Raw genomic sequence first — 20,177 nt, forward strand, 5'->3', positions numbered from 1 at the left:
TTATCAAATCTTAACATTTTCTAAGCTCATTTCACTACACTGATCAACCAAAAACGTCCTATTAACACTCACTGTCTACAAAGGGTTGAAACTCAGAGGTTATTTAAAATAATAATATCCTTTTTTATTGTGTTGGACAATAAATAACCCATTTTGGAGAGCTACTCATTATTACCTCACCCTCGCCGAGTATGGCAGGTGTCCCAAATTAAGTCACCGTAATGAATGACGCTCTCTGCAGAGGAGCTTGGGATAAGGGTAGTACTGATATTATGTACGTGACTATTGAGTATTCAAACTTACTCAATAATCCCCTTCTAACACAACCAGGGGAAGTTGCGTGATTATTATTGCGAATGAGAAATTCAAGTCAACACAAGGAGAATTGAACTCGAATTCTCACCACCGTAGTTCAGTGTGTTACCACTGAGCCACGAGGTGGGCAATCTACTAGTTACTTGGATACTAATAAAAAAAAACCCTGTTTCTAGCTTTGTTATTGTATTTGGTATTCAATAAAAATTATTGCTTATTTTATCAATTTCTAAGTAACTATACATTGGTTTAAAGCAAGGATTGTATTAAAAGTCAGCTTAACTGTTGTGAAAAATAGAGAACTATGTCAAAAGTTTAGTGTTAGCTATAGAAGAAAAAAAAAGACAAGTAACCACACATTTATATAGTCCGGAAATTTTTTCCCAATCTTGGACATACTTTGATAATCTGATGAGAAATTTTCTCGTTCACAGTCCCTTTAATTACGCAATAAATGTCCATTTTTAGGACTTATTTGAAAAAAAGTCTTCTAGTGTTCGGTTCTTCCACCAAATAAAAAATTTTTTTAATGCTCCCTCATCATTTCACAAAAACCTTATTATTTCATTTAAAAAAGTCCTCAGTTTTAAGGAAAACTATTTTTGTTTAAAATTACTAGGAATGTCCCATTTTTGGGTGAAATTTCTTTTTTTTTTGGGGGGGGGGGGTTGTTAAGGGGGATTTCCTATCCCCTTTATTTGTTTTTTTTTCTCTGCGGCTTCGCCCCACACTGTGCTTAAAACCACCACATGAACAGTACAAATATTCTCTGAAGAGTAGAGCCCAATTGGTTCAGCAATTACTTTTTACTTACAAGAAAAAATTTAGTGGGGGATATCATTTTCTTTTTTTTTTGAGGGGGTTAGGATTTACCAACCCCACAAAAATTGCTAAAAACCACTATATGACCAGTATGTATATTCCCTGGAGAGTAGTGCCCATTCAGTTCAGCAGTTACCAAATTCTTGATCTTTAGACGGACAGACATCAAGCTTCTTTGTATTATAGACTAGCAGCTAAGTACCTAGATTCTAGGACATCCCAGGACATAATTCTGAAAATTAAATAGCCCAAAACCTACATACGACCTCAGTGAAGCTTACCTAAAATTGCTAACCCAATTGTTCAGTAGTTAATGAGATCTTAAGCTTTAGACATAAAACCCTTACTACTTTATTTAAATTTAATAAGATATATAGGTACTATTTTTTAATATTTGGTACTATATGGTATTACTACATAATAAGTTAAAAATTTTGTACTATATGGTACTATATTAGTTTAAATTTTGTGTACTATATGGTACTATATGAAAATTTTTATGTACTATAAATGTACTATATATTTGTAAATTTTGAGTGGTCACTCTGCAAATTGCATTAAATATTGAATAGAAATTTCAATATTCAATGATTTATTGACAATACATGCCTAAGTTGAATAACCAAAAAATATATTTTTTACTATTTTAGGTTTGGAACATTTGTATTGCATTACATTCAGCGCCCAGATTTCTGTTTGCAACTATGTACAGAAATCTTTTTGAGGTATTATTTTTGTTTACTTAATTTACAGAAATATGCAGTGATAGACGAGAAAATTATACCCTCGACTCAAGTTTTACAAACACTTTTTTTTACATTTGTTGTTTCAAAAACTTTGATATATTTTAATGAATCTTAATTGGGTGGTAGAAACTAGTATGATCTAAGCAGTCCAGCTTTGAATTTGGATCATGAAGAAAAAATAAGTAGAATGTTTCGTCGTATTTTCACAGTAGCTTTTCTTCTATTTCTAGCCACGGCTGGGAGCTCTAACCCTGAAATCATTGACATTTATCTAACTTAACATAACCTAAAATAAAGCAACTGTGAAAATATGACGAAACCCGCTTCTTTATTTTCTTTCCATGATATAAGAATTTTAGTCAAAAGAAGAAGTTATTTTGTTTATCATCATTGGGGATGAATGTATAGGTATCATTTGTCCATTTTCCTATCCCTTAAGATCCTAGATTTATCGTATTATATTTTTCTAGGAAAGAATAAATCAGAGTATATGGACGTTAAGATTTATAACGTTGAATTATTATCTCAATATTACTGAAGTTTTAAGTCTAGTGGGTAAGTTTTTTTTATTATTAGCGCATCTACTCTATATTGAGTTTATGTTCGGCTTTGATTTTATGGGTTTTATAATCCTTGTTTTCAGTTCAATAATAAGAACTATAGTTATAAGACTAAGTAATATTTAAAGAAAGTTTTCAAAATATCAAGACCTGATTATTGTAATCTTGTACAGGGAGGAAGGTTACATTGGGTTGTTTATTACACTGGTCCCTAAAGTTTTATCATAACGTTTTCTTTTTCGTTGGATTAATAACTATGGGAACTATATTGAATACGTTTCAACCACTAATTGTAATCTACAGAATGGGTATTCATTGGAATGTACATCAATTTATCGGCCACTGTCTTATCCCTTTAGATCCATGAATCTTGTCATATATGCAACTTTTGTAGCTGGAGGACATGATTAAGGGGAAGAAAAGGTTGTAGATTGTGCTTCATATTTTTATCAAGTCTTTTCTTGCATGTAGAAATGTTTTTGTATTTATTAAGAGATTTCTGATATATTTTTTCGAAGATTTTTCTTAAATTAATTCATTTTTTGTAGGTTTGAGCTTTGTAAGTTCTACAGAGTATTATCCTGTTCATAAAACTTGTTTCGTTACCTTTATCCTCACTTATTTTGGTAAGTCATTTGTCTACATTAATTTTTTAATTTCTTGTTTAATGTTCGATTTTTATGATTCTATTGCTTTAAAGGGGTAGTTTCACGAAATGCATTTGAACTTAATTTAGTGAACCGCATATTTTTTCCTGGTTAATTGGTTAAACTGCATTTATATGGCATATAATTGAAAGAAATTCAATTTTCAACCACGTAGTTTATAAAATATCAAGACTTGAAAATCGTTTTTTTAAATTGCATATATCACAAAAAGACGATTTTCAAGTCTTGATATTTTCAAAACTACGTGGTAGAAAATTGAAATTCTTTCAAATATATGCCATATAAATATAATTTAACCCATTAACTAGCAAAAAATATGCGGTTCACTAAATTAAGTTCAAATGCATTTCGTGAAACTACCCCTTTAGTAAGATCATTAAAACCTGTTTAATAAAAAGTTCATTTGTTATTTATTTCATCAAGTTGCATCTTATGTATTTTTATTTTGTTATTATTATATACCTAAAGGTTTTTAAAAATCACGGATAGCTATCCGAGAAATATTTCTAGATTCCGTTTAGGTAGTTAATATTTCTTACAGACATTCAGGGGTGGGGGGGAGGGTAAAGAGATGATTACCCCTTTCCTCCCCCCAAAAATATTTGGGGTTGCACCACGGAAACTTCTAAAATTCCATTGTATTCCCCCCCCCTCACCAAAAAAGGTTGTACGTCCTTCAATTTGTAGGTAATCATTTTGATTTTGTAATTCAATTCTGATTGACAAACTTGATATATTATATTCTGTATTAAGTGTCAATGTTGGTTACTGTCTACTTGATGAAGAAATGTGGTTATCAGGTAGTTTTAGTAGCAATGTTACTCTATAATTCACATTGTCCGTAAATCTTCGAGTATGATGTGTTTTCTTGGATGAAATTTAGGTTAGACAGCAGGAAGGGAGCACATCCTTACTATATTGCTTTAAACTAGCCCTGGGTCAAAACTAAAATTCAATAAAAATTATGGAACGATCACTGATCCCTCTCCGAGATCTCAGTGGACAAGCACAGACTACTTTATGGCCAAAATTTGATTATTTTAGGCAAGATGTAGAGAAGAAATTAAATCTTTTAAGCTAAAGAAGAAAATTCTAGTTACAACATGTTTTCTGTAAGTATATTTTATTAACAAAGGAAGCGAACAAACTACAACCCTAACTTTTACCAAAAATTTACGACTTGACTTTTGAAAGAATTTAACACGGTGCTTTCCCTCAAAGTGCATATCGAGGATTGAAACACCACTCCCGCCCCCATTATTTTTAAATAAATTAAAAAGTGGTGTTGGTTTTTATTTCTTCATGGTGAAAGGGGACATGATCCCAAAAAATTTTTTAAACATTCTCTCATTCTAAAACATACTTTTTAGACTTTTAAGAAACCTTGATTGGGTTATACAAACTAGCAATATCTAAACTATTTAATCAATATAAGGGTTAATTTTGTTTATTATAATTCAAATTGGCGGTGTACATCAATTTAGCGTCCATTATCTTATCCCTTTGATTCCTGAGTTTTCATTAAATTTTCTTTTAGGATTCCCTTGGATGTATATTTCTTTATGAGACACAATGAATATTGTGAACCCTATGTCTACTCTTTCTTTGGACGTAAGTTTTACTTGTTAGTAGCACAGCTACTCTATAACTACGGTATTGTTTGTACGTCTGTCACTCACTAAACGATAATGAAGTATGACAGCTTGTCTACTTGACAAATATTCGGCCAATCACTTTATATTCTATTATTGATCAGCACACCCCACCCGAAGGCGTGTTAGGTTAGAAAAAAAACCCCGCAGAAACGGTTTACACAGGATGTACTGGGACCTTATGGTGGTTTCAGAACATGCTTTCCCTAAATTGAGTTAGTACCTTCCCATAGTTGAAAATTTTAAAATTACTTTTGGTGATTAAATATTACTTTTATTTTCAGACTACCTTAACCTAAGTTCTGGGGGATATTGACGTCCCTCCCCTTACCAGTCACCCTTCCTTCCAGGGATATGGAAGGTTTGCGTAGGACTAACTATCCTACCTGTAAAAATCTCCACAGTTAGCGAAAACACCCACAGAACCTCAAACACTTATGGCTTTCACACAGCCAGAGGTGTACATGAAACAAGAAGGATGTCAAGAAGGATGTCAAGAAGGATGTCAAGAAGGATGTCAAGAAGGATGTCAAGGGAGAGCTTTTACGCAGTGCATCCAACAGTTCAACACCATCAGAGCTGCAAAGTCTTCCACTTACCCCTCCGCTCGGAGGACACCAGAACCCAAGTCAGTATGAATTTTTCTAATTACTGACCAGCCAATGCCAGCCTGTCTGGTCAGATTATTCCTACTCCGGGCTGGCATCGAATCTAATCCTGGACCTATTATCTACTACTGCTCTGTTTGCTCCCTCATCCTACATCGTAACTCTCCTTCTGTTCAATGTTCAAAATGCAGTGAGTGGGTTCATTTCCGCAAAGTCAATAATTGCAGCAGACTTATAAAGAAGAAAGAATGGTTGTCAAACTACATCTGTCCTGCCTGCATACATGATCCCTTCCCTACACAACCACCTCAAACATCTCCTCCACCTTCCCGTCGGAGCCCCCCTCCACCTCCCCCCGTCCCCCCTCCCCCTCAACAACTACCCTCAAATTTCGACCATTACAACATGAAGATAATGCAATGGAATTGCAATGGCATTGGAAATAAACTTCATGATCTTATACAATTTGTTCATGAAAATAACATCAAGATTATAGTTCTGCAAGAAACTAAATTAAAAGACAAATCCAAACCACCTACAATTCCTAATTTCACATTAATTAGACAAGATAGAGAGAGAGACATGGGAGGCGGACTAGCATACTATGTTCATTCTTCCATGGACTTCATACCTGGACCACAACCACAGAATGATAATGTTACAGAAGTACAATCTTTTAAAGTTGGCAACCTTAACATCACCAACCTGTACATTCCACCGGTTACAAGCTGTCCCAACAACTACACACCCTCTTTAACTCCATACCTACAAACGAGAGACTCCCTTGTACTAGGAGACATAAATGGACATGATCCGCTCTGGAACTCCAGCATACAAGACAACAGAGGTTCCATCTTCTCTGACGAGATCAGCCAGTCCAATCTTGGAGTTTTAAACGAGGAACAGCCTACAAGACTACCTACAAATGGCCAACCAACATCTCCAGATATTTCCCTGGCCTCACTTTCCCTTTTACCTAATATAAAATGGGAAGTAAAAAAGAGTCTTGGTTCAGATCACCTCCCTATCATAATAACCATCTCAACATCACTAAAACAGTCTAAATCCATCAAAAGAACATATGTGAACTTTAAGAAAGCAGATTGGGATAAATTTACAGCCATCACTGAAGAAAAGTTCTCAACTCTCTCTGCACCTACTAACATCTTCGAAGCAGAGAAAACATTCAGATGCATTATCAACAAAGCAGCTAAAACATCCATACCTGCCGGCAGAATTAAGGATACCATCCCTGAAATTCCCACATCAGCTATGGACAAAATAAATAGACGAAACGAACTTAGAGACAGCAACCCTTCTTCTCCAGAAATACACCAACTAAATAATGAAATTAACTCTGAAATCAACACCTTCAGAAAAGAGAAATGGAAATAACATAAATGGAAATTCTTCAAAATTGTTCAAACTAATTAAAAACCTTAGCAACAAAGATATAGCAAACCCTAACCAAGCCATCAGATTTAAAGGGAAATACCTCTCTCTAGGCAGAGACATTGCTACTGGTTTTGTAAAACAATTTACATCTATTATTCGTCATGAGAGCTCCAAAAGTTCAAGAAAAGTGACCAAAGATATTAAGAAGAATAACCTTGACGAATCTGTCTCATTTACCTACGAACAAACTAGAGAAGCCATCAAAAGGTGTAAAGCCTCTAAAGCTGTCGGACCAGATGGGATGTCAAACTTACACCTGAAACACCTTGGACAAAAAGGTATAGAATACCTCACAAAGATCTTTAATTTATCAGTCCAAAATAGTCTAATTCCGGATATCTGGAAACAGTCTTTTGTTATACCTCTGCTAAAACCTGGAAAGGATAAAGGAGATTCCAACTCCTATCGACCTGTATCTCTTCTTTGCCCAGCCATCAAAATATTGGAGAGATTGATATTGCCAACACTACAGGAAAACCTACCTATTCCAGATTTTCAACATGGTTTTAGACAACTTCACTCAACTGTCACAGCCCTAAATGAATTTAACATCCAAGTTTCTGAGGGTTTTTCCAAAAAACGGCCACCTGACAGGACAGTTTTACTGCAGTTAGACTTATCTAAAGCATTTGATATGGTGAATCTAGATAAATTATTGAAAGAATTGAACCAGTCTACTCTACCCTCACCTTTAAAGAGATGGTTTTGCTGTTACTTAAAAGGTAGACAAGCTCAAGTACATTTTCGTAACTCTACATCAAGATTTAAAAATGTACGGACAGGAGTACCTCAGGGAGCAGTAACCTCCCCTGTACTATTTAACTTTTACCTGTCAAATCTTCCTATACCACCAAAGGGAGTATATGTTGTACAATATGCTGACGACATATCAATCTTTACCTCTGGTAATGATATTGAAGCTATGACTGAGAAAATCAATTCTTATGCCAAAGAAGTTGCAGATTACTTAAAGGAAAGGAAACTTATTGTATCAGCTGAAAAATCAACAGTCACACTCTTCACCCCCGACACCAAAGAGTACAACATCCATCCTCAAGTAATTATCAACAACACAGTTGTCCCGCTAGAAAGGAACCCAAAATTGCTGGGTGTCATTTTTGACACAATGCACACCTTTACCCCACATGTAAACAACACCATAGACAAGGCAAAATCAAAAATCAACCTAATGAAAACTGTGGCAGGCAACAACTGGGGACAAAATAAAGAAATGTTAACCATAACATACAAATCTTTGGCTAGAAGCACCCTTGAATACGCCGTTCCAATCTGGAGCCCTATAATATCATCTACATGCTGGACCAAATTACAAACAGTACAGAATCAAGCATTAAGAGTCATAACAGGCTGTCTACAAATGACCCCCATCGTTCATTTACACAGGGAAACCAAGATTCTACCCCTGAAAGAACATGGAGAAATGCTTACCAAACAATTTCTGTTGAACTGTCACCTTCCTGGCCATCCAAGTTATAAACATCTTGACCGTCCGGCTCCAGACAGACCAAACAGGAAGCCAACACTTTTAAGACTGAAAAATTCTATCAACCATCTCATCCCTGTACTTGACAAAACATCGCTAAAACAAAGTATTAAAAGAGTACACACAGAAACAGTTCAGTCAACAATCAGCCAATATGAGAACAACAAAGTTCTAAACAACATACCACCTGAAATAAGCTCAGAAGAAGAAAATCTATCCAGAAAAGAAAGATGTCTTCTCTCACAGTTAAGATCTGGTTACAGCAGCTTACTTTATTCCTACAAACACAGAATTGACAACACAGACACAATCCAAGATATGTGTCCAAAATGCGGAGCATCCCCCCATGACACGCCCCATCTGTTTAACTGCAGACTAAATCCTACCAACCTTACTCCTATCAACCTCTGGACAACGCCACATCAGGCCGCTAACTTTTTAAAACTCGACGATGGAATCACCTGAAGATATCTCTACCCAGTTAGCGGTTCTTGGTGTGACCTTCAGTGGCTAAACAAACAAACAAATGAAACAAGAACTGTTGGAACTGATGCTCAGTTTACTGAGAATATGAAAGATGATGGTCAAATCCGAAAGGAAGCTATCAACTTGATGACAGTACCAATAAGTTCTAAGCAAAGCTGTAAGATAGGAACCTGGAATGTTAGAACAATGTATGAGTCAACTAAAACAGCCCAAGTAGTTAAAGAAATGACAAGTTACAATATTGGAATACTTGGAATTGCGGAATGTAGATGGACAGGACAAGGACAAACTACAACCAAAGATGGCCACCTAATACTTTATTCTGGTCATGAAAGCCAACATATGTATGGTGTTGCTATAATTATTCAAAAACGACATGTCAATTCACTAATAGACTGGAAACCTATATCAGACAGAATAATTAAGGCTAGATTCCAATCAAGGCATTGCAAGTTGACTATTATCCAATGCTACGCCCCAACAAATGACAAAAATGGAGAAGTAAAACAAGAGTTTTATGATCAACTGCAATCAATCAGAAACTCAGTACCAAAACATGACATGTGCCTAGTTCTTGGAGATATGAATGCTAAAGTAGGAACTGATAGGACTGGAGTGGAGAACGCAATGGGACACTTTGGCATAGGTACAAGAAATGAAAATGGAGAACTTTTACTTGAATTCTGTTTAAATAATGATATGGTTGTAGGAGGTACATTATTCCAACACAAAAACATTCACAAATATACCTGGACAACGCCTGATGGACAAACAAGAAACATGATTGACCACATTATGATTAATAGAAAATGGGTCAAGTCAATGCAAGACTGTAGGAGTTACAGAGGAGCCGACATATTTAGTGACCATGAACTAGTTGTCAGTAAGATTAAATTAAAGCTGAAGGGTACTGGCCATGATAAAAAGAGTGAGATTGGTATACAATATGATTCTTCAAGATTAAAGGACCCTGTGATAAAGAATGAATTTGTCTTAAAACTCAGAAATAGATTTCAGGTCTTAGAGAACCTAAATGACGAGACTGAGATCACATGGACTTCAATTAAAGAAAACTTTCAATCTACTGCTAAGGAAATCCTAGGACACAAGAAACCAGAGAAAAAGGACTGGATCTCTGATGAAACATGGAACAAAATAGAAGAGAGAAAGAAGCTTAAAACTAAAATTCATAGTGCTCAACATTTGGCTGACATGAGCAATTTAAGAGCTGAATATACTGCTAAAGATAAAGAGGTCAAAAAGTGCACAAGGAAAGACAAGAGAGATTACATTGACAATCTGGCTGAAAAGGCCCAAAGAGCAGCTGACTTCGGTAACATGAAAACAGTATACAACATAACCAGGCAACTAAGTGGCAAATGTAACAAAAAGATTGGTGAGACTATCAAGGCTAAAGATGGTAAATTACTCACTACAGAAAAAGAAGTTGCTGAAAGGTGGAAATCGCATTTTGAAGAAGTGTTGAACAGACCTGAACCAGAAATTACTGCTGAACCAGAACCAGGACATGAAATAGACATAGACACACGACCACCAACTATTCAAGAAGTTAAAGCTGCTATACATAGTCTAAAGAATGACAAAGCACCTGGACCTGACTTAATAACTGCCGAAATGCTTAAGGCAGACACAGATCTTTCTGCTAGGACTCTAACTGATCTCTTTGATAAAATTTGGAGGCAAGAAAAGATACCAACGGACTGGTCTAAAGGTATAATCATAAAACTTCCTAAGAAGGGAGATTTGAACAATTGTGATAATTGGAGAGGAATTATGCTGCTTTCTATCCCAAGCAAGGTCCAATGTAAAATACTTTAAACAGAATTGATGAGCAAATTGACAATAAACTAAGAGAAGAACAAGCTGGATTCCGTGCTGGAAGGGGCTGTGTTGACCAAATTTTCACCCTTAGGACGGTTATTGAACAATGTGTTGAATTTAACAAGCCACTCCATGTAAATTTTGTTGATTTCTCTAAGGCCTTTGACTCCATACACAGACAAACACTCTGGAAAATACTAAGAAGTTATGGTATACCTGAAAAGATGATAATTATGATAACTAAATTCTATGACAACTTCCAAGCCTGTGTTTCAGTTGGAAACAATAAGACATCTGATTTCTTTAGAATAAGCACTGGAGTTAGACAGGGATGCATTTTATCACCTATTCTATTTATATTGGTCATTGACTGGGTGATGAAGAAAACCACAGAGGACAAAAAACGTGGTCTCCAGCTGGGCATACTAGGACATCTAGAGGATCTGGACTTTGCTGATGACCTGGCACTGATTTCAGAAACAATCAAACATCTACAAGCTAAAACAGATAGACTAGTCAAATATGCAGGACAAGTCGGGCTCTTTGTTAATGTCAAGAAGACCGAAATTATGAATATACCTACAAACCCTGATCAAAATATAACAATAAATGGTGAACAATTGAAACAAAGCAACAAATTCAACTATCTGGGGAGTGTTATCAGCAGCGAAAATGGCTCAAAAGCTGATATTAAGACCAGGATTGATAAGGCTAGGGTTGCTTTCAACAGTCTACACAACGTTTGGAATTCAAAGAAACTTGCTCTGAAAACAAAAATCAGACTTTACAACAGTAATGTGAAATCAGTTCTTCTTTATGGAGCTGAATGCTGGAGAACTGTGAAAACTGAAACAAATCAACTTAATGCATTTCACAATAGCTGCCTAAGAAGAATTTGCAAAATATTCTGGCCAAACAAAATATCAAACATTGAGCTGTATGCTAAGACCAAGTGCAATAGTACTGAAGCAGAAGTGAAATATAAAAGACTAAGGTGGCTAGGACATGTGCTCAGAATGGAACAAAATAGGTTTCCAAAAAAGTGCTTAAAATGGAACCCCACCACTGGTAAACGTAAACGGGGACAACCAAAAATGACCTGGAGGCGGAGCACTGAAAAGGACCTCTTTAATTTGGAATTAACATGGGGAGAAGCTGAAGCACTTGCCAAAAAAAGGAATTCATGGAGGAACAAGGTGTCCGTATTCTCTGGACTTAACAGTCAAAAAGAGAGATGCGCCTGATGATGACCTTAACCTAACCTGCTTTATTGTCTTATTTTGTCTCTTATGTTTATCAGGAAAATTCGCTGACATTGCAGTTGAAATGACAGATATTGGAGCTTTCTAAAAAGGTCTCTAACATTTTTCTAGCTCTAATACTTTTTTAGATATCTTATTTCAAAGTATTGCTGTAAAATCATCTTTTACACAGCAAAAAGTTGAAATATAAAATTAGTTATTTTAGAGTAAATTACATGTATCTTTATATAAATCACTATAATTTTGCTCCAAATTGACCAAATTGGACAGTTAAGGTGCCTAAAACTATCTACATTCAATGGACAATCCAAATACACACTTTTTGAGACTTTATAAGTCAACAGGAGAAGGCTAAAATGAAATATCAAAGAAACAAATGTAATTTAATTTTAATTAAAAATCACTATTAAGGCATTTTTAATAATGTAAAAGGAGTAAAAAAGCCAATCAACTATTCTTATAAAAAATTACTAGAATTAGTAGATTACATTTGTAACCTGCTTGGAAATGATTAAAATTCTAACCAATTTTTGGTTTATTTTCAATGTTTATGTCTATTTTTCATAAGATATGTTTCTATTGGTTCAAAATATCAGATGATTGTGTTTTATTGGCTTTCTAATTACAAAGTGACAACTTTATACACCATAACTTACATTAAAAATCCTTTCTGAAGTCGATTAAATTTCAATTTATTTAAAAAAATAGGAAATATTTTTTCCTTTAGCATTTTTAAAAATCATTTCAGCATGCTCCTATTGGCTTATATAGTCTTAAAAACTATGTATTTGGATTGTCCATTGAAAGTAGATAGTTTTAGGCACCTTAACTGTCCAATTTGGTCAATTTGGAGCAATATTAGAAAGATTTACATGAAGATACTTGTAATTTTCTCTAAAATAACTAATTTCATATTTCAACTTTTTGCTGTATAAAAGATGATTTTACAGCAATACTTTGAAATAAGATATCTAAAAAAGTATTAGAGCTAGAAAAATGTTAGAGACCTTTTTAGAAAGCTCCAATATCTGACATTTCAACTGCAATGTCAGGGAATTTGCATGATAAACATGAAAGACAAAATAAGACAATAAAGCAGGTTAGGTGAAGGTAGTCTAAAAATAAAAGTAATATTTGATCACCAAAAGTAATTTTAAAATTTTCTACTATGGGAAGGTACTAACTCAATTTAGGGAAAGCATATTCTGAAACCACCATAAGGTCCCAGTACATCCTGTGTAAACCGTTTCTGCGGGGGGTTTTTTCTAACCTAACACGCCTTCAGGTGGGGTGTGTCAGAATAAATATAGATAAAAATTAGGGTTGGGCCAGATACTTTTTTGACCGGATACCGGATAACCGGCTGATTTCTAATGCCGGATATCCGGTTTCGGCCGGGAATCTGGCCAGCGTTCAATATCCGGAAATTTACCGGATATCCGGCCGGATAACCGGATATCCGGCGTCAAAAATCAGCCGGATATCATGTAACCGGATAGTTTAAATATCCGGTATCCGGACGAATATTGAAAATGACTGGATAACTGGCCAGACCGGATATCCGGCCCAACCCTAATAAAAATATTCTGATAGATAATAATAAAATTAGAATTTTCTACCTCGTAGATTTCAAAGTGTTGTGGTTTTAAGATCTATTCATATGTTGTTTTCTATTTGATTGTAGTGTTTGAATATCTGATAATACTTGGAAACATGGTGTACCACGGCTGTGCCTATTATGACTTCCATGATGTTATTCTATCCACTGGACCTGCCCAAATTCTTGCCAGATAGTTACAGGAATCCACATTTTAATAATACCTGAATTTTGGCTATCCAGGTATATTTACCAAAATGAAATTACTTCTGCCTTTCAAACTGTGTTAGAATACAAAGAAATAGTTTAAGGTAGGTGAAGATTATTATACAAGAACAAACCTTAAGTGTAAAATTATCAGGGAGGGAGAGGACATTGAACTATAAATTACACTGGTCCGTTAACTCGTTCTCAAAGTTAGGGTACTTAAATCTTGATTAGTTGGCTTAAAATACGAGTATCCCAACTTTTGCACCAATAATGTAAAAGGGTTCATTTTGTTTATGATTATTGGGGATGCACATCAATTTATCATCCATTATCTTATGCCTTAAGATCCCTAATAATCTTATATGCTATACTTTTTGTATTCTTGTATAGTTTCAAATATTGCTGTTAAACGTTCCTAATATTACACAAATGTAAATGCATTAATACATAATTTTTTGTAATATTAACATTTTTTGTTGTTTTTAAAATATTCTTGCCTCAAGTTAATTTTTTCATTTAAAAAATGATATTATTGAACAAACGCAATGGAATTTGAATTAGGATATTATAATAATTTAGTTAATTTTTGTTAAGACAAACCTGTGATTTTTAGTAGGAATTTTTATTTAAGTTACATTTTAGGAACATTTTCAAAATCTGTTATGAAAGTTTTAAAAATTGTGATCATGAATAGGAATAGGTAGTCAGTTATTTAATGTTTATGTGCTATTTCAGTATTTTACAGGAAGGAATGAAGATATTTTTTTGTCAATAGTCGGATTCCTTCCCTATTAAATTCAAGCTAAGTCAATGACTTGAAAATGTTCTTAAAATGTAAAATGAGCTTTTTTAGAAAATGAGCTGTTAATTTACATATATTTTTTAGGTTATACCTAACCAATGCAATAGTAATTTGTATCATAATTATTTATTTATTCTGGTGATGTTTTTTTTATAGTATTAGTGTTACAATTTTGTAAAAAACTTTTAAGCTTGTAGGGTTTAAGATTTTAGAGCAATTAAAATGAAAGTGATTTTTAGATGAAAGAAAATTGTTTTGCCTCTTAGTTTTTAACATACAGAAATTAAGTAAATTTGTTTTTAACTTTTTTGAATAACAGAACAATTGTGGGCTAAATATTTTTCTTGATTAGAAAAATCTTCTGTTTTATATATATGTATATTACATATATCTTAAATGAATTAAACTCCCAATATTTTTTTATGCCTTTTGGAAAAAGGCATCTAGTTTTCACTCTTTCCAGCAATTTTAAAAGGTTTGCTTTTATTAATTATGAAGTGATTTTAGAGGGCAACATAATTGCTATATGTTTACTGTTATTGGTTTGTATGTCTTTACACAAAAGGATAATAATCTTTTTTTTCATTTCAAAAAGGCATCAGTTTTTATGAAAACTATTCATTTTAAAAATTAAACTTTAAATTGCATTTAACTAATCTATCAAAAGTTGTGTTCAAATCTTATAAAACAAAATATTAATGTATTATTGTATAGTGCCAAGGAATATGTCAATGAAAATGAATTTATTTTCTATTTAATAATTCTATTTTTTATAATTGCAGGGAAGTTTAATTTATCTGCCATTGGCCTATTCTTTATAATTAATGAGGGGAAGAGAATTTGTGTAGAGATATCGTTATCCTAGTATTTAGTACATTTAGAGAACCCTCTAGAAACAGGGAGGGAAGGGACTGGCACCCAAAGTTTTAAACTACTTTTCTTTAGCAACAAACTTTGGACACTTTAATTAAATATTGATTGCTTCAATGTCTATTTTTTAACAAATAAGTTTGATTTGCAGAAGAAGAGGTAATTATGTTTATTAAAATTAGGAGTGTTGTACATCAATTTATCGTTCAAGATAACATAGATAACGAGATTACTACAATAATCCCCCCCCCCCCCTTGTTCAAATAACTACAACCACATTCCAAATATTTGCACTTGTTACTTGTTACAGATATAAACAAACACACACACAATGTCTACGTATAAGAGTGAGGTGTTGATTACTGGGGACAGTGCGGGGCACCAGTACAACCTGGCAGTATGGGATCCAGATACAGGCACATTCCTGTCAAGTTATAGAGGTAGGGCAGACTTTTTCTTTAAACCACGACTGTAGCCCATCCGCTAGATTTAGGGAAGATGATAAGTTCCAATCTCGGCATTACACTGAGTAATAACCAAAGACTTACTTCTTACTGCTGCTATGTCAATGCGTGACATATATGTAAAGATAGAGTGGGGGGATACCTTTGCTTCAAAGCAAGCGCCACTCATTACTATGCACTGTTAGGACCTCTAGATAAATATTTCATGGTGTAAACCTTCCTATTCTATATAAGATACAGCTTATTTTTACACGTTCTCTTCTTTGTTGGCTAAAAATATTTTTCTTCACAGAAAGATTACCTTTGGGGTTATGCAACAATTTATCTCCATTGGCTTATCCTTTATAATTCCTTTCCTATTTCTATTTTAGGTGGGGCATTGGCTAGGAACATATGTACCTTTGTTGAAAGTGATTTTATTATATCTTATTTTAGGTGGGGCATCAGCTTCGAACACATGTACCTTTGTTGGAAGTGATTATATCATATCTGCACCTGCGGACAAGCCCTTGCTCAATGTTTGGCAAATTAACAGGAATCAATATTGGCCAATAAATTGTAAATGTTATAAAATTTCGCCATCCTATGATATAAAGTATTAAGGTTTTTTTGTCTGAAGCTTAGGATTATAATAATTAATATGTGTTCTCCTTTTAATGGAAGCTTTACTTATGTCCCGGGATATTTTTAGACTACTTTATTTGTACATTTAAGTAATTGAATAGTTTCATGCTATTTTTACAATCTTAGAATACAGATCCAGAGGCTAAGGAAGTAACATAATGGGATTGGGGATTTTTTCTAGTTTAAGGACCTTCCTGTAGCCTATAAGAGTTTCACTAAAAGGAAAACTTTATTAGTCCTGTAGTAAGCGAAATCTTTCGTTACTAATAGAAAACGTTCCTGTTACTTATATGTACAACAGTACAAGTTATCTAAATTTGATTATTTTTATAACATATTGGTCCAATATTAATAATGCTACAGAAGTGAACAAATAAGCATCAGAATGTTTGCTGGGGGCAAAGTAAATGCTATGGTCAGTTCTCCTAGGGGTCATTATTTAGTGATAGCTGTACAGGAACAAATTTCTATATATCAGGTAAGTGGCAGGGAGGGAGGGGACATTGGAGTGTAAATTATACTGGTACTCAAAGTAAATGCTGTGGTCAGCTCACTTAGAGGTCATTATTAATTAGTGATAGCTGTACTACAGGAACAAATTTCTATATATCAGGTAAGTGACAGGGAGGGAGGGGTCATTGGAGTGTAAATTATACTGGTACTCAAAGTAAATGCTATGGTCAGTTCACTTAGAGGTCATTATTTAGTGATAGCTGTACAGGAACAAATTTCTATTTATCAGGTAAGTGACAGGGAGGGAGGGGTCATTGGAGTGTAAATTATACTAGTACTCAAAGTAAATGCTATGGTCAGTTCACTTAGAGGTCATTATTTAGTGATAGCTGTACAAGAACAAATTTCTATATATCAGGTTAGTTGCAGGGAGGGAGGGGTCATTGGAGTGTAAATTATACTAGTACTTAAAGTAAATGCTATGGTTAGTTCTCCCAGAGGTCATTATTTAGTGATAGCTGTACAGGAACAAATTTCTATATATCAGGTAAGTTACAGGGAGGGAGGGGTCATTGGAGTGTAAATTATACTAGTACTCAAAGTAAATGCTGTGGTCAGTTCACCCAGAGGTCATTATTTAGTGATAGCTGTACAGGAACAAATTTCTAAGATGGGTATATTGAAATGTATATTATACTGGTACTCATTGTAAATGCTATGGTTAGTTCTCCCAGAGGTCATTATTTAGTGATAGCTGTTCTACAGGAACAAATTTCTATATATCAGGTAAGTTGCAGGGAGGAAGGGGTCATTGGAGTGTAAATTATACTGGTACTCAAAGTAAATGCTGTGGTCAGTTTACTTAGAGGTCATTATTTAGTGATAGCTGTCAGGAACAAATTTCTATTTATCAAGTAAGTGACAGGGAGGGAGGGGTCATTGGAGTGTAAATTATACTGGTACTCAAATTAAATGCTATGGTTAGTTCACTTAGAGGTCATTATTTAGTGATAGCTGTACAAGAACAAATTTCTATTTATCAGGTAAGTGGCAGTGAGGGAGGGGACATTGGAGTGTAAATTATACTGGTACTCAAATTAAATGCTATGGTTAGTTCACTTAGAGGTCATTATTTAGTGATAGCTGTACAAGAACAAATTTCTATTTATCAGGTAAGTGGCAGTGAGGGAGGGGACATTGGAGTGTAAATTATACTGGTACTCAAATTAAATGCTATGGTTAGTTCACTTAGAGGTCATTATTTAGTGATAGCTGTACAAGAACAAATTTCTATTTATCAGGTAAGTGGCAGTGAGGGAGGGGACATTGGAGTGTAAATTATACTGGTACTCAAATTAAATGCTATGGTTAGTTCACTTAGAGGTCATTATTTAGTGATAGCTGTACAAGAACAAAGGGAGAGGTCATTTTCTAGTAAATCCCGTAAAGGTGTGTGTTATAAGGCCTAAAAATAGTAGTAGAACGATAAGGTGCTCTAGATATATGTATTCCCTATTGAATAGAACAATAGGGAAATTTTTTTTTTTTTTTTGATAACCGTACCTGGATTATCTAAAAAAATACGAAATTTCTATCAAACGCTTTGTTTGGCTCAAACTGACAAAAATTTAAAAAAAATATAATTATAATAATAATGTTTTCTATAGGTACAAGGTAAAGGTTAAGAACAATCTATACCATTAAACAAAGGAAGAAGTCATTCTTTACAGGTTGATTTATTATAATTATATTTTTTTTTTATTTGTGTCAGTTTGAGCCAAACAAAGCATTTGATAGAAATTTCAGATATTCCAGGTACGGTTATCATAAAAAAAAAAAAAATTTCTTCCCTATTGTTCTATTCAATAGGAAATACAAATATATAGAGCACCTTATCGTTCTACTACTATTTTTAGGCCTTATAACACACACCTTTACGGGATTTACTAGAAAATGACCTCTCCCTTTCTATTTATCAGGTAAGTGGCAGTGAGGGAGGGGACATTGGAGTGTAAATTATACTGGTACTCAAATTAAATGCTATGGTTAGTTCACTTAGAGGTCATTATTTAGTGATAGCTGTACAAGAACAAATTTCTATTTATCAGGTAAGTGACAGGGAGGGAGGGGACATTGGAGTGTAAATTATACTAGTACTAATTGTGAATACTATGTTTAGTTGTAGGGTTTGAATATTAAACTATAAAGAAGAACATAAGTAAAGACGATCTCATTAGAAGGGTGGGGGTTCCTAACCCTTGTGACACACGAATAAATGGACCCAACCTTAATTTTCTCAGAAACACTTGATCAACATAGTATTTTGGACTTAAGCTATCACAAGCATGAGCTAAAGTTTTACTTAGAAGTAACTATATATATCTATCTGTATGTATGCATATTCATCTTCTGTCTTTTTATTTATCAAGGTATCTTTTTAATTAAGTACTACTGGAAGGCTTTGGTGTACTTCAGGAACAACCTAATACTTGTCTACATAATGATATTACATATCTATCCAACCTTCTATTTAGCTATCTATCTTCTATCTATTTAGTTGAGTACTGGAAGGTTTTGGTGTGTCATTAACAGTCATTATCAACCTGTTACCTGCCTAAAATTTTCCACAGATGGTTCTCACTTCTTTTCTGCTGGTGCAGACGGACAGGTGACTTATTGATATTTAGAAAGCTACGCTGCGCAGCATAAAATTGACTTTTATCATAGAACAGGAATGGATGTAGAAAATACGTGGATTTTATGAGAGGTGAAAAATTGTCGTAAATTTAGGTGGCTATATTAATTCTCCTGTCATTTATTGGCCAGTTAGTTCATCTAGTATGAGGGGATGGGATGGGGGGAGGTCGTTATTTTAGCCAGCGACATGTTTCACTTTATTAGAGTACATGATCATCTGGTTTAAGATCCAAGTAATAATAAATCCATTACAGCAGAATTTTGATTGTCTTGGTTCTTGACAGAAAAGCAAAGGTTATTAGACTGTAAAAATTGATATGTTATTACTTAGATCTTACACTAGATTTTCTTGTTCCTTAATAAAGTGAACTACGCAGTAGACTAGAATAACTATTCTCCTCTTTACCCAATCCCAACCCCTCCCAATGAAAAAACGAATTGACCAATAAATGTGTTCCATGTTAGCAACCCAAATTGACAAAAAAAAATTCCCATATGATATTATCCACGTATATTCTTCATCCAATACTGGAAATCATA

At 34.1% G+C, this 20,177-nt stretch overlaps 2 protein-coding genes across 8 annotated transcripts in view; both read left to right on the forward strand.

Annotated features, from left to right (window-relative positions):
* The window catches only part of LOC145318764 (acyltransferase PGAP2-like), an 18,811-nt gene extending 3,091 nt beyond the window's left edge, over nt 1–15,720 (forward strand). The window contains exons 4-11 of one of the 2 annotated variants that reach the window (XR_013879498.1): nt 1,788–1,862; nt 2,354–2,438; nt 2,992–3,069; nt 3,865–3,911; nt 4,156–4,223; nt 4,649–4,722; nt 13,605–13,828; nt 14,118–14,305. Coding sequence is in view for 1 of the 2 variants with exons in the window: in XM_080160290.1 (XP_080016416.1) it covers nt 1,788–1,862; nt 2,354–2,438; nt 2,992–3,069; nt 3,865–3,911; nt 4,156–4,223; nt 4,649–4,722; nt 13,605–13,714 (537 nt within the window). In the remaining variant the exon portion in view is untranslated. Of the gene's footprint in view, nt 1–1,787; nt 1,863–2,353; nt 2,439–2,991; nt 3,070–3,864; nt 3,912–4,155; nt 4,224–4,648; nt 4,723–13,604; nt 13,829–14,117; nt 14,306–15,311 lie in introns of those variants that run through there. The other variant, XM_080160290.1, reaches the window with a different exon arrangement.
* The window catches only part of LOC145318762 (WD repeat-containing protein 18), a 6,032-nt gene continuing 1,558 nt past the window's right edge, over nt 15,704–20,177 (forward strand). Inside the window, exons 1-5 of one of the 6 annotated variants that reach the window (XM_080160284.1) lie at nt 15,704–15,839; nt 16,299–16,394; nt 16,847–16,918; nt 17,312–17,358; nt 19,498–19,608. In XM_080160284.1, the coding sequence (XP_080016410.1) occupies nt 15,731–15,839; nt 16,299–16,394; nt 16,847–16,918; nt 17,312–17,358; nt 19,498–19,608 (435 nt within the window). In that variant the 5' untranslated portion in view covers nt 15,704–15,730. Of the gene's footprint in view, nt 15,840–16,298; nt 16,395–16,846; nt 16,966–17,148; nt 17,230–17,311; nt 17,359–17,393; nt 17,488–17,936; nt 17,984–19,001; nt 19,049–19,497; nt 19,609–20,177 lie in introns of those variants that run through there. The other 5 variants (XM_080160286.1, XM_080160283.1, XM_080160282.1 and 2 more) reach the window with 5 other exon arrangements.

This window comes from Acartia tonsa, chromosome 5, assembly GCF_053477335.1.
Source record: "Acartia tonsa isolate MP-2025a chromosome 5, ASM5347733v1, whole genome shotgun sequence".
NCBI lineage: Eukaryota > Metazoa > Arthropoda > Copepoda > Calanoida > Acartiidae > Acartia > Acartia tonsa.